The sequence below is a fragment of the Panulirus ornatus genome, chromosome 9, assembly GCF_036320965.1.
Source record: "Panulirus ornatus isolate Po-2019 chromosome 9, ASM3632096v1, whole genome shotgun sequence".
NCBI classification, from domain to species: Eukaryota; Metazoa; Arthropoda; class Malacostraca; order Decapoda; family Palinuridae; genus Panulirus; species Panulirus ornatus.
The window spans coordinates 1,162,782-1,178,564 of record NC_092232.1 but is presented as its reverse complement, the minus strand read 5'-3'; the positions used below and the strand labels follow the sequence as shown (position 1 = coordinate 1,178,564).

The 15,783-nt window shown below is 42.2% G+C and overlaps 1 protein-coding gene across 1 annotated transcript in view; it reads left to right on the top strand.

The window, feature by feature from the left end:
* Positions 1–15,783, top strand: part of LOC139750153 (protein sidekick-2-like) — a 186,132-nt gene that overhangs the window by 131,180 nt on the left and 39,169 nt on the right. Inside the window, exon 4 of the mRNA XM_071664487.1 lies at positions 4,822–5,032. Within this exon, the coding sequence (XP_071520588.1) occupies positions 4,822–5,032 (211 nt within the window). The remainder of the gene's footprint in view (positions 1–4,821; positions 5,033–15,783) is intronic.

The following is a 15,783-nucleotide window of genomic DNA, read 5'->3' as shown; positions in this document are numbered from 1 at the left end:
CCACAGATCCCCCAAGAGAATCTCCCCCGCAGGTGTTCCTCACACCCAGGCAGGAGGAACACACATGATCCTCGCAATAGTTTACGCCACAATAATTTTCCTGTTCCTCCTCCGACTCAGCAGTTTTGCTCCACTCCCTTCGTTCATTCCTCTGATATTTGCCTTCCTCTCCTCTCCCTCAACCATTGCCTCTCTCTTTCATTAACTTCTTTATGACACGGACACAGTCCGTGCATTTTCGCCTTACGCTCATCTCACATGAGGCCAAATTCTTATGTTCTAATACTTTTTTTTTTTCGAGGAAATTTGGACCTGGAGTTGTCGCATTTTCATTCCCAGCGATGCCTCACCTCCGGTGACGTAATGCAGAACTCCACCGTTCTCGCCTCTTTCCTTATATCCTGTTGTCATATAAATACTTTCTCTCCCTTTGTTGCACTTATTTTCTTTTACCATTCGCTTCTGTTTCGTAAAGTATAAGTGTGCAGTGTATTCATATGTCATAAGTTATTGTAAAGCACATTATCAGTGCCTTCAACACGTCTTTTATATAATGTTTTTCAAATGCTTTTTCTTCAATTTCTTATTCTGACTGTGTGACGCCTGATACATACTCCCACGTTTTCTGGGAGGGAGAGTTGAAGAATTTGGGAGTGGTCTTGGGAGTGCGGCGAGGAAGGGAGAGCTAGAAAAAGAGAAGGAAAGGAGGAGAGTAATAGGTGCTGGTCTCATCACAGGTGCTGCGTTATGACTGTGAGAGAAGCAGCGCCTCGCTCGCACTTGTTATGTTCAGTAGCACTGAGGTCCCTCCGCCTCCACTGTGGTCCCTCCCCCCCAACACTGAGGTCCCTCCGCCTCCACTGTGGTCCCTCTCCCACCACTGAGGTCCCTCCGCCTCCCCTGTGGTCCCTCTCCCACCACTGAGGTCCCTCCGCCTCCACTGTGGTCCCTCCCCCCCAACACTGATGTCCCTCTGCCTCCACTGTGGTCCCCAACCTTCTTTGAGGTCCCTTGGCCGCCGCTGAGGTCCTTCCAACCACCACTGAGGTCCCTCTACCACCGCTGAGGTCCCTTCGCAAACCACTTCGATCTGTCTCCAGTAACTCGCGCAGGGTCTCAGCGAGCGACAGACTTATCATGTGGCGTATGTTTTTCTGCTGTCGGTCATTTTACTCCAGATACCAGCTGGTGACACAGGACACAACAACTTCCGGTGACCCAGGATACAACATCTCCCGGTGATCCACGATACAAAGCCACCAGGTGCCCCAGAACACACCAGCTGTTGACCGAGGACACAACACCAGCTGCTACTCTGGGACACAACACCACCTGATGTCCCAAGACACAACACCACCTGGTGATTCAGGACACAACACCAGCTGCTCCTCTGGGACACAACACCATCTGGTGACCCGGGACAAAACCAGTTGGTGCTCCTGGACGCACTAACTCCTGGTCCTGGTCGCATATTGTCACTTGGTCGATTCGTCCAGACTGTCAAGAGACCTTACTGACCCACGACTGACTGACGGTTTCATTATTGCCTTCAGGCATGACTGCCTTTATCCTGACTCATGTTTCTGGCAAGACAGGTCCAGGCCTGCCTCTCTCTCTCTCTCTCTCTCTCTCTCTCTCTCTCTCTCTCTCTCTCTCTCCCTTCCTGTGCTCAGCGGATCTCCAAATGACGCGATGAAAACTGATATCCATCATGATAACGTGGACCTGTAACAAGCTGATAAGTTGATAAGGTATGATGGATGTCTGTTGGTATCAGGGATCATTACATTCACAATACATCTTGATGTCACGTTCTGTATCTCAGGGATGAACCACATACCTGCTGAACTGCAGATCTGTTCAATTTTTTTCGGGATCAAAAACGGGGAAGTGTTATTCGCTATACAAGAAAAGTGTCATTCAAACAATCTCTCTCTCTCTCTCTCTCTCTCTCTCTCTCTCTCTCTCTCTCTCTCTCTCTTTATATATATATATATATATATATATATATATATATATATATATATATATATATATATATATATATATATATTCCCAATTAGTCCGTCAGTCAAGAATCAACTGTAGCTTTGCTTTGACCTTGGCTTCCACCAACCATCCCTGGGCGATATTTCATTTTCTTTAAAGCAGAAACTTTCCAGACTATGACCGCTGACCATTACTTATGAGGGAACTTGTGGACTTGACCAAAATCACATTAGTGCAGTGGGAGGTGGCATGAGACTAATGGGACACCACTGGAGACGGACAACTCCTCCCCAAAGTCACTCTTCTTGTGTAGAAATTAAGATTAATGCAGCAAGTTAGACGACACCAGCTGCGTAATTCGACGAAATTCATTTCGTGGAATAACACACTACACCGCAGACAATAGGAAATGAATGGCGGATGATTTCATATCACAAAGATACGTGTTGTGGAAATGTGGTGGGTGGAAGGTTTGTTTGTTCTGAAGTTTGAATTAGAGGAAATATATCTAGAATTAGAAAAATGCTAAACTTCTTACGGATATTCTTAGATTACTTACACTCTTTTGTTTTATAAAAAATCTAATGCCATGCATCAGAGTATATATATATCTTTCTTTTCTTTCTTTTAAACTATTCGCCATTTCCAGCGTTAGCGAGGTAGCGTTTAAGAACATAGGACTGGGCCTTTGTGGAATATCCTCACCTGGCCCCCCTCTGTTCCTTCTTTTGGAAAATTAAAAAAAAAAATAAAAAAAAAGGATATATATATATATATATATATATATATATATATATATATATATATATATATATATATATATATATATATATATATATATATATATATAATTACGGATTCATTTTGATTCATCATCAATGAGCTGCAACAATTTTACAAGGCTGGCTAGGAATGTGGCTCAACATAATAAACATGTGAAGCAAAACTAAGAATACTGAAAGTGAAGTACATTTCGACTGAGCAGCTGAGTCCTACAACGTATATAAATGAATATTGCAGATGTAAACAAAGAGACAATTCTATACCACAGTTTGCAAACATGACTTGTCAGACAGCCTATGTTTAAATAAAATGCGATTACGTTTCATAGGAGTTAGAGTAAGATTATAACAAAAAGTTCTAATATAAAACAAAAACCTACCTCAGTTCTAAGTGCTGGATTATAACCACAACATTACAACAATCATTCTACTGCTAGGAAAACGAGAGCAAAGATGCCAAAGGTTCGAGGGTTGAACCCAGGCTACAGAGAACAGGAGGCGGTCAGTGTGCTTTTAAGATTTTAACACTAAGACGCGGAATGTGTGTGTGTGTGTGTGTGTGTGTGGTGTATGTATGTGTGTGTGGGCACGATGTTTCAGGTGGTGGCTAAACAATCAATTATTTCCGCGTAGATATGAACGAATACATATGCTGACGTTCACAAATAATATCACTGGCCAAAGGTAGATGAAGCTGTGAATGAAGAGAGAGAGAGAGAGAGAGAGAGAGAGAGAGAGAGAGAGAGAGAGAGAGAGAGAGAGAGAGATGTAAGTTGGACCTGGAAATGATTGGAAGGACAGATGCGCTAGCAGTGAAAGAGAAGCCCCTGCGGAGAACGTGGGAGGAGGGTGGAGGCTGGTGCTCTGTAGGGAAATGCGAAATAGCTAATGTCGGAGCTGGCAGATGAGGAGCGGCCGCGTGCACGAGGCCCAGGGAAGGCCAGTCAAAGGAGGAAGCTCTGTGGAAAATGCAGGGACTAGTGAGATGGTTTTGTCTTTAAAGGTAACCTCTCTGATTGGGGCACAAGTGATGAATAGCGAGATGACTCACAAAATGAATAGTACGGGAAGCTAGATTTAACAGCCACCGATAGGGAGAAAGAAAGAGGAAAGCACAGATGAAATGAAATATGACGAGGACTTAAAACGTTAAAGAGGTCAGGAGAAAGTGGTTCACAGCTATGGACGAACAAATGTCGTGGAAGGACCTTAACTGCAACTATTTTGGTGCTCTGAATATCAGTAATATCTTGATTAACAGCGAGATGTCATCAACAGGTAAAAGGATATGACGTGTAATACATAACTATATGGCCTTGTACTCTCCTCTAAATAAACTTTGTAGTTTTGATTTTGTCTACTATCAACAAACAGCCTGCAAGGGAACTACCTAGTGGTCCGTTGCTGTCTGTGTACTTTTGTATATCTTCGTGTACGTGGGAGGACACAGATTAAGATTATCGAGAACTACTGAGAGAGCATTCCTGTTATCACGCGTCTCTGTAGGACACCGTCCTTAAGTTTAACGGAAGATAACGATTTTTAAAGACTTCAGGAGGAAGGTATAGAATTGGAAGCCTTGCCATGATATCTGAAAGGTGTACCTGAACCAGGACTATATAAAATTTGATAGGTTTCAGTACTTATGAAGAAGATAGGCTCACCATATGGAGGAAATCGACGCGGACAAACTGGATAACAGAGTATGACTGGATTAAGTGGGACGCGATCGTATGAAGGCGTGATAAACAGAAGGATAAAAAGACATGGCGAGTCATTGAAGGGATCCGAGTGATTATTTAATGACGGAGGTACAGTGACAGGGTCAGTGCATGTAGATAGAAACAGTCAGGTGAAACATCTTTCCATTTTCATATATTAAACAAAAACACAACAAATATCCAAATACCGGCGTTCTACACTATTTTCAATACCCCTTTCTCACAACAGCAGCAGATGTAACTGAAATCATTGAACGATAGATTCAGAAGCATTCTGTCACCCCATCACTTCAGGTTACTGACGACGACCTGCTTGCTTTATCCTGCAGGTGTCGTGGATCCGTCACCGGGACTTGCACGTACTGACAGTAAGCTCCTTCACCTTCACGAACGATGAGAGGTTCTCAGCCCACCGAGACCCGGCCACGGGGGACTGGGTGCTGGTGCTGCGTCGACCGATGCCCTCAGACTCCGGCTTCTACGAGTGTTCCATCTCCACCAAACCCGTCACTGCTATCAGCGTCAAGCTGGACGTTGTAGGTAAGTACCGAGGAGAAGTTTGAGGGAGGAACTGCGCGCGTGCTTGTGTGTGTGTGTGTGTGTGTGTGTGTACCGCAAGGGTTCAGGGAGGCACCATGAGTACCATGGGGGAATCAGGGTGACGCCATGTGTGCCATGATGGGTTCAGGGGAGAGGGAGGTAGTCATTAGGTGTAGCAGGAGGGAAGGGAGGATATCATACGTAGCAGCGGGGTGTACATGGAAGATCCCTTGTATGACAGGGTAATATTCAGGGGAGGTTGTACCATATGTGCTACTGGGGGTTCAGGGAGGGTATCATCTGTCCCACGGGGGGCTCAGGGGAGGCAACGTGCCTGGCAGGGGGGTGTTCTCAGGGGTGCCCAGGAGAGGCGACACATCACCCTCATGGAATTTCGAAGGAGATAACGTCTGTGTTATGGAGTGTACGGGAGGTCGCAGTTCTCCAATTTCGATATGAGCATGAGGTTTTTTCTGCTTGGCCTCCGAAAAAGAAACTTTACTCAGTGATTTTTTATATAATTTTTTTAATATAAGTTTTGCTTACATATGAGATATATTATGGTTGATTAGTTTTGCTGTTACTCTTTGGTGTAACTAGACAAACTAACACGTTTTTAGGCTCTTGTTCAGCCATGACCCATCGATGTCAGTTACAATTTATTGTTCAAAGATTTCGTTAAATTGATTACGAGGTAAACAATCCCGTAAGCAAATTGTTTGCCCAATTTCAAAAAGGAAAACGTTTCCTATCATTTCTATCTGAAGTTTGTTTTGTTCAAAGCTTCATTATAGACATTACTCTTTCCCACACAATATGAACCTGAGGTCAGAAAGTTGTATTTCCGCTAATTGGTTCTGTTATTAATCTATGGATTAATTAGGACACGTGACCAATTAATTTCTTAATTAGTTGCGACTTGTCGATCCTGGCTACGGATATTTGGGTAAGTGTGTTACAATTAACGCTGATAAATCAAATAAATCTCGATCATTTCCGGCTTCAAAAATAAGACGACCCGATAATTGCCTTTAACCGTTTTTCCCTCAGATATATATATATATATATATATATATATATATATATATATATATATATATATATATATATATATATATATACATATGCTTTTTTCTTTTGAAAAAAAATAACTGTTCCTACTGAATGAATGTACATCTGGGATAGTCCGTTGTGTTACGAACCTTTCTATGTGTTACAAACTGTAATCAAATTTGCCAACAGAATTCTGAATGAAGTGCAGCCAGTCGACTCTGGCTGCCTTTGTTGAGGAGACCGAGTGAGTTACAAAGGCAATACAAGCCCTTCATCATGGGACTGTCCAACTCTGAAGCAAATTCTTTATTTTGACAATGAATATAAAGAAATAGAAACGACAGAACAGTGACCATGTCTCTTGACTATATCTATTCAGATTCATAATCAAAAATGATATTTCAAGTCAAGAAAAAAAAGATGTATATCATGAAATTATTCGTCTTATCAATCCTCACATGAGTTAGAACCGATAATTTCTTTTGAAACTGTATATATATACATATATATATATATATATATATATATATATATATATATATATATATATATATATATATATATAATTTTTTTTTTTTTTTTTCATACTATTCGCTATTTCCCGCGATAGCGAGGTAGCGTTAAGAACAGAGGACTGGGCCTTTGAGGGAATATCCTCACCTGGACCTCTTCTCTGTTCCTTCTTTTGGAAAAAAAAAAAAAAAAATATATATATATATATATATATATATATATATATATATATATATATATATATATATATATATTGCCTAGGCTAAATACCCAATTAATCGACAAATCTTAAAGGGAAGGATGAACAACTGGGTGGACTGCAGACAGACAACCGCACACATGAATCGAATATCTATGTTTTCTTTACACACCCACCTCAGCCCTTGCTAATGACCTTTGATAAGGATCTAGGGACTCAATATTACGTTATAAGGTAATCAATCGTGTTCTTAACCTTTGGGTAAATTAGGAAAAGTTTTAAGTGAATTCTTAGCTTCATCGTCTTGGTCCTCTTCATTGGTGTTTATAGGTTAACAAGACAGGAAGTGAACCTCATGATCATGTTATAAAGACATTAGAAAAATAATTTACAATCTCGAAAAACTCTATTTTTTGCTGATTTTTGGTCGTCCTTCTGAAATTTTGACTTGGTTTAATACTTCATTATAAGTGGTGTTTCATGCGATCAATACGAATGTGACATGCAAGTTTTGTATATCAAAGCTAATCGCTCATGATGATAAACCTTGATGAATGTAATGCAAGTTGTTACCCACCAAATGTTTTCCCAACTTCAAGTAATCTTTCGGTTCTCTGTAGTTTCTTCAGAAATGCGATCTATGATTAAGCTATGCTTATTATCTTTTAGTGAAAAAAAAAAATTGGCCAAAATTTAAGCATTTTTCCGTTTTGCTTAAATCTTATAACGTGTTAATCATCTTACCTAATACGTATCCGGGTTTCAAAAGTTGGACTTTGGCGAATTTCTCGTGTTGTTAACCCTTGTTGTAATTAGAGCAAGATAATTACATGTCACTCAACTCGTTAATTAGTCTCGGCCTGTTGTTCTTGGATACCGTTAATTAGGAGACCATATTAAGAGTAAAGATTGTAAACACATGACTCATGTTATTTTCCAGTTTTGAAAACATATGATTCTTCTTTTTCTGGACGTTTTTCTTTTACTTGTTGTATGATACCGTAAGGAGGGTTTGAGGGAAGGTGTAATGTGTGCAACAGAGGTGTTCTAGGAGGGTAACGTGTGTGCTGGGGGTGTGTTTACGGGAGGTGTCATGTGTGCCAAAAGGCTGTTGACCAAAGGATATATATATATATATATATATATATATATATATATATATATATATATATATATATATATATATATATATACTCCGAGAGAGAGAGAGAGAGAGAGAGAGAGAGAGAGAGAGAGAGAGAGAGAGAGAGAGAGAGAGAGAAGAGGGTGGGAGAAGCGTTCAGAATTATGCAGTGCAATGACCATAACATTTTGTACCGTCGGGGAATTCTTAAAGATGCAGAACATTTGTTCACAAAATGGCAGGTATCCATTATGCTCTTCATATACTATGTTGGACTTAAAGGCGTCCCTTACCGTATACCTGATGAACGCATCTTCATTGCCTTGAAATTTCTAAATGATGTTTTCTTTCGCTGGTTATCTAACTAATGCTACTTACTTCAGCAGAATTTTGTTAAGTATTTCATCAAGTTTTTTTATCAAAGTCAAGGAAAATATTATTCATTGCATTATAGATTTACACACAAGTCATCAAGCTGAGTTTATAATTGACTTTGTGTACTATTACCTGTTAACGATCCAATTTGGCCATACTGTGACCTAGTTATAGTTAATGTTTCAGTACGTGCTTCCTGATTAATCATTCTAATACCTCGATGACATGTCATGTCTAACATACGGGTCTGAATCGCCTCGGCTGAAGTTTTGGTCCTCGATTATGAACATATGATGCCATGAGCCAAGACACATGTATACACGCACTTCTGCGAAGCTACTGTCATATAGATGTTATCTCTATCGATATGATTACTTATCATTATCATTATCATCTTTGTCTTTCTAAGGAAAATAAGTAGTCTACCCTCTTCTCTCGGTATTAAGTTATTTTCTCTCTGCTGATATAGTGGTGTCATTTTCGCTTACGTCAAGATATTGGACAAGAAAGGTAGATCCTTGAACTCCATCACACAGGTGGAAACAGTGACGGTATGAGGGTTGAATGAAAATGCCAGGAAGGATGATGCTTTGTCCACACATCCTCTGCTCCTCCTCCCACCTGCCCCTCACACATGTTGTGATGACACCAGCGGCAAAACGACGGTTCTCCCCCTGGGGTTATGGCCCATCACGCTAGGTTTATTCCTCTCCTCACTGTAGCCGTCCGACTCAGAGCCGCTCGTCACACGTTACTACACCAAGGTTTATGGTGGCCTCAGACTCCCCAGGAAATAGACTTTCATTTTCTCTTTGGCCTCTAGAGATCATCCTTAGGTGATGTTGGCCCTCATGATGATAAGGGGATGGTGTCCTAGTTTATATGATACTTATGTAAGGGCCAGCAGGTCTTTATATCATCTGTGGCACAGGAGGGAAATGCAGTAACATTATGTCTCTCTTGACAGTGGTATAGGTGTATTCCATACTTCCCTTATAAATGGTTGTTTATATATATATATATATATGTATATAAATATATATATATTTTTTTTTTTTTTTTTATACTTTGTCGCTGTCTCCCGCGTTTGCGAGGTAGCGCAAGGAAACAGACGAAAGAAATGGCCCAACCCCCCCCCCCCATACACATGTACATACACACGTCCACACACGCAAATATACATACCTACACAGCTTTCCATGGTTTACCCCAGACGCTTCACATGCCTTGATTCAATCCACTGACAGCACGTCAAACCCTGTATACCACATCGCTCCAATTCACTCTATTCCTTGCCCTCCTTTCACCCTCCTGCATGTTCAGGCCCCGATCACACAAAATCTTTTTCACTCCATCTTTCCACCTCCAATTTGGTCTCCCTCTTCTCCTCGTTCCCTCCACCTCCGACACATATATCCTCTTGGTCAATCTTTCCTCACTCATTCTCTCCATGTGCCCAAACCATTTCAAAACACCCTCTTCTGCTCTCTCAACCACGCTCTTTTTATTTCCACACATCTCTCTTACCCTTACGTTACTTACTCGATCAAACCACCTCACACCACACATTGTCCTCAAACATCTCATTTCCAGCACATCCATCCTCCTGCGCACAACTCTATCCATAGCCCACGCCTCGCAACCATACAACATTGTTGGAACCACTATTCCTTCAAACATACCCATTTTTGCTTTCCGAGATAATGTTCTCGACTTCCACACATTTTTCAAGGCTCCCAAAATTTTCGCCCCCTCCCCCACCCTATGATCCACTTCCGCTTCCATGGTTCCTTCCGCTGACAGATCCACTCCCAGATATCTAAAACACTTCACTTCCTCCAGTTTTTCTCCATTCAAACTCACCTCCCAATTGACTTGACCCTCAACCCTACTGTACCTAATAACCTTGCTCTTATTCACATTTACTCTTAACTTTCTTCTTCCACACACTTTACCAAACTCAGTCACCAGCTTCTGCAGTTTCTCACATGAATCAGCCACCAGCGCTGTATCATCAGCGAACAACAACTGACTCACTTCCCAAGCTCTCTCATCCCCAACAGACTTCATACTTGCCCCTCTTTCCAGGACTCTTGCATTTACCTCCCTAACAACCCCATCCATAAACAAATTAAACAACCATGGAGACATCACACACCCCTGCCGCAAACCTACATTCACTGAGAACCAATCACTTTCCTCTCTTCCTACACGTACACATGCCTTACATCCTCGATAAAAACTTTTCACTGCTTCTAACAACTTGCCTCCCACACCATATATTCTTAATACCTTCCACAGAGCATCTCTATCAACTCTATCATATGCCTTCTCCAGATCCATAAATGCTACATACAAATCCATTTGCTTTTCTAAGTATTTCTCACATACATTCTTCAAAGCAAACACCTGATCCACACATCCTCTACCACTTCTGAAACCGCACTGCTCTTCCCCAATCTGATGCTCTGTACATGCCTTCACCCTCTCAATCAATACCCTCCCATATAATTTACCAGGAATACTCAACAAACTTATACCTCTGTAATTTGAGCACTCACTCTTATCCCCTTTGCCTCTGTACAATGGCACTATGCACGCATTCCGCCAATCCTCAGGCACCTCACCATGAGTCATACATACATTAAATAACCTTACCAACCATATATATATATATATATATATATATATATATATATATATATATATATATATATATATATATATATATATATATATATATATCTATCTATCTATTTATCTATCTATCTATCTATCTATCTATCTATCTATATATATATATATATATATATATATATATATATATATATATATATATATATATATATATATATATATATATATATGTATACATATATATATATATATATATATATATATATATATATATATATATATATATATATATATATATATATGACTTCAGGAAGTGGTGGAGGATGTGTGGATGAGGTGTTTCCCTTAGAAACTCTGTGTGAGAAATACTATGAAAAAGAGAGGGATCTGTATAAGGCATTTATTGATCTGTAGTGAGCGCATGGGAGAATTGACAGATGTCTCTTGGAAAGTGCCACGAATATATATATATATATATATATATATATATATATATATATTTTTTTTTTTTTTTTTTTTTTTATACTTTGTCGCTGTCTCCCGCGTTTGCGAGGTAGCGCAAGGAAACAGACGAAAGAAATGGCCCAACCCCCCCCCCCATACACATGTACATACACACGTCCACACACGCAAATATACATACCTACACAGCTTTCCATGGTTTACCCCAGACGCTTCACATGCCTTGATTCAATCCACTGACAGCACGTCAAACCCTGTATACCACATCGCTCCAATTCACTCTATTCCTTGCCCTCCTTTCACCCTCCTGCATGTTCAGGCCCCGATCACACAAAATCTTTTTCACTCCATCTTTCCACCTCCAATTTGGTCTCCCTCTTCTCCTCGTTCCCTCCACCTCCGACACATATATCCTCTTGGTCAATCTTTCCTCACTCATTCTCTCCATGTGCCCAAACCATTTCAAAACACCCTCTTCTGCTCTCTCAACCACGCTCTTTTTATTTCCACACATCTCTCTTACCCTTACGTTACTTACTCGATCAAACCACCTCACACCACACATTGTCCTCAAACATCTCATTTCCAGCACATCCATCCTCCTGCGCACAACTCTATCCATAGCCCACGCCTCGCAACCATACAACATTGTTGGAACCACTATTCCTTCAAACATACCCATTTTTGCTTTCCGAGATAATGTTCTCGACTTCCACACATTTTTCAAGGTTCCCCAAATTTTCGCCCCCTCCCCCACCCTATGATCCACTTCCGCTTCCATGGTTCCATCCGCTGACAGATCCACTCCCAGATATCTAAAACACTTCACTTCCTCCAGTTTTTCTCCATTCAAACTCACCTCCCAATTGACTTGACCCTCAACCCTACTGTACCTAATAACCTTGCTCTTATTCACATTTACTCTTAACTTTCTTCTTCCACACACTTTACCAAACTCAGTCACCAGCTTCTGCAGTTTCTCACATGAATCAGCCACCAGCGCTGTATCATCAGCGAACAACAACTGACTCACTTCCCAAGCTCTCTCATCCCCAACAGACTTCATACTTGCCCCTCTTTCCAGGACTCTTGCATTTACCTCCCTAACAACCCCATCCATAAACAAATTAAACAACCATGGAGACATCACACACCCCTGCCGCAAACCTACATTCACTGAGAACCAATCACTTTCCTCTCTTCCTACACGTACACATGCCTTACATCCTCGATAAAAATATATATATATATATATATATATATATATATATATATATATATATATATATGGAAGAGACTCACTAGATCATGGGGGAGGTTTTATTGGTTGGGAGAGGCGTATGTGCGACTAGGGAGGGAGGAGGGTGAGCTGTAACAGGAATGGGTGGGTGTGTTTGATCTGTTTATGGATGGAGTGGTGAGCGAAGTAGATGCGAGGGTTTTGGAGAGAGGCGCGGGTTTGGAGTTAGCTGGAGCTGAGGGTTCAGGGTGGGGGAAGGCAGTACTCAGGGTGGAGGGGTGAGGGGTCAGGGAGCGGTAGGTGATGCGGGGGTGGGAGTCGGCGTATGGGAGGGTAGGTCAGGCGAACGGAACCAAATAGGGAAGGTTGGAGGAGAAGGGGGGGGGGTGCAGGGGATGAGGACTGGGGTAGGGGAGGACAGTGCATGGGATGGGGGTCGGGGGAGGGGAGGGCTGTGCCGGGGATGAGGGTCATATAATGGAGGAGGTGTTTGTGTGGACAACGTCCGGACACTAAACTCCCCAGGATGACTGAGACACTAAACTCCCAGGATGACTGAGGCTTCGAGGTGGAGGCCGGCAGGGGAGAGTAGCGCTTGGAGTATCATCAAGTTATGGTGCCCGATATTCCTTTTTTATTCTATTTTCTTTTTTTTTCTTGCCTGATGTAAATACGAAATGAATTTAATGGTAAGATATATTCCTACAACACCTTCAGCAAAGATAGTCAGAACACACACACACACACACACACACACACACACACACACACACACACACACACACACACATGTACAGCAGGAAACCAGTCACCAAGGAAATTTTATCTCAGAAGACTTACCCACAGGAACTGTAATGTCCTCCTCTTGACCTCCTCACACCACCTACCGTGTTACTTTCCCATCCTACATAAGACATCCCTTCCTATCCTTCCCTAACCCTGTGATGATGACCAACCCTCTCCTCCCTCTCTCCCTGGGCAACACCTCTCCCTTCCATGGTCCTCTTTCATCCCGCCGTCCTGGATGAGACCACTTCATTCCTCTTCTACTGATATTGTACAGATAAAGTCATCCTACCTCTGCCCGTGTGCTTCCGATAAGACCTCCCATCTCCCCCACTCCTACCCATGACCCGTAGGTAAGACCTAGTCTCTCCAATTCTAACCCCAACCCCCACCAGCCACATAGGGCTCCTCCTCCTTCCGTCCTCCACACGCCATGTGTAACATCTCACAGATAAGGTCCTAGTTCTCACCTTCCTCTGCTCATGTCTCCAGTCTCTAGCCTTCCTCTTCCCACCTGTACCAGTGTCCCCAGAAATGACCTCTCCCCCCACCCCCTACCCCCACAATCCAAATCTTCCCCAGAGATCCCCCCTCAACGCCCCAGATCCATATTCCTCCAGACATTAAGGCCACTGCTCCAGAACTTCCAGCCTCCGAGAACAAGACAATCAGAAAAAGATATCTAAATAAACATTCACATGAAAACCCAACCGTGTGTGTGTGTGTGTGTGTGTGTGTGTGTGTGTGTGTGTGTGTGTGCGCCTCCGACCAATATATATAGATCTCACCATCTGGAGCAGGTGCATCGGAATCCTATTAAATGAAATTACTTTCCTCACTGGATAATTGTTCACAGGAGGCTTATTTTCCAGATAGTTCCTCAAGGGAAGCTTTCGCTCCACTACTTTCTTATAGGCTATGTGTCGGTCGGTCGGTCTGTCGGTCGGTCGGTCGGTCTGTCGGTCGGTCGGTCGGTCGGTTTGTTGGTCGGTCGGTCGATCGGTCGGTCGAGGTGTAGGTGAAGTTATATTGATTATACTGAATTATTTGCTGCTCACGTAACTCGCTCGCTGGTGACATGCGGGTGTTCGTTCCTCCTGCATACATAAAATCTTATCTTAACTATCCTCATTAACACTTGATCAGTGAGGAGATGTGAGGATAATCCATGAGAGTATTGTGGAGATGTTGTGGAAAACATGAGAAGGTCACTTGGCGGCGAGCGCGACGCCTGGCATCCCAGGCGTCCATAGTGACGTGACGTCACTGTTGGGTCATTCCGTCAGATGGCTTATTGGTAAACACCAACAAACGAAGGTGATGGTCATCTTCTTGAGTAATCACATTCACAATCTGATGTATATTGTTTAACTTGGGTAATATATTTCATTCAGAGTTGTGAGCTATTGAACAATACATAAGTTTCTTGATTGATGTCATATCGATTTATCTATGAGTTGTAATCATGTCTGGCGCTGAGTGAATGGAAAGCATCTGATTCTGAAACTCGTGGTTCTTGTGGGATAAGACGCGTCTCTCGGGGGCTCGAACAGTCTCACACAAGTGGTTCATTGCTTTCCGTCTGGCCGACCAGCCGTACTTAGACAATGGATCTCTTGTGTGGAAATGACTCACAAAGGCTGGGGTGCCACCGACCACATATTCATTGTTGCCAGTTTTCCAGCCACAGTGTTGTTGCTCAGTGATGCACTACATGATTACAGAGTCGACGTGACTGTCTCTCTCACGTATCTAGAACACTACAGAATACTTCAGTGACCAAATCCATCTTCATGAAGGGAACGGTCATGAGATTTTCTCCCGTGTGATATTCATGCGGTCGTTATCTAAGCGGTCGGGTCAGGATCAAAGGTTAGGGTCAGGGTGAAGATCAAGGTCAGGGTCAGGGTGATGATCAGGGTCAGGGTCAGGGTGAACTTTAGGCTCCTTGTGACTTGTGTCATCTTGAGCATCAGGTACAGGCACAAAGGACTCCGCTGCCCCAAACACCCTCGTCAATTTCATCTTCAGAGGCGCTGATCCGCTTTCTTTAGCTGACTCAATAATTTCCTCACTTGGTCTACTAACGCCAGAAACACCTAATTGGGCCTATTCGACAACTGCAGTGATGTCACAGGGTCAAGAGGTCACTCTACCTGGAAGTGATCAAGTCACTATCACGTTTCTCAAGTGAAGAATAGATTCTAGGTAATCTTATAACGTAGTGTTTGAACACAAGCATTTTAAGAAGAGACTAAGTACGTCAGTTTAAATGTTACGCTACGTACATATCGATCTATCCTTCCCTTAACTCTGTAGGTGTTGCCCTCAGTCACTTCCTTCTGTGAGTAGTGATCACATCC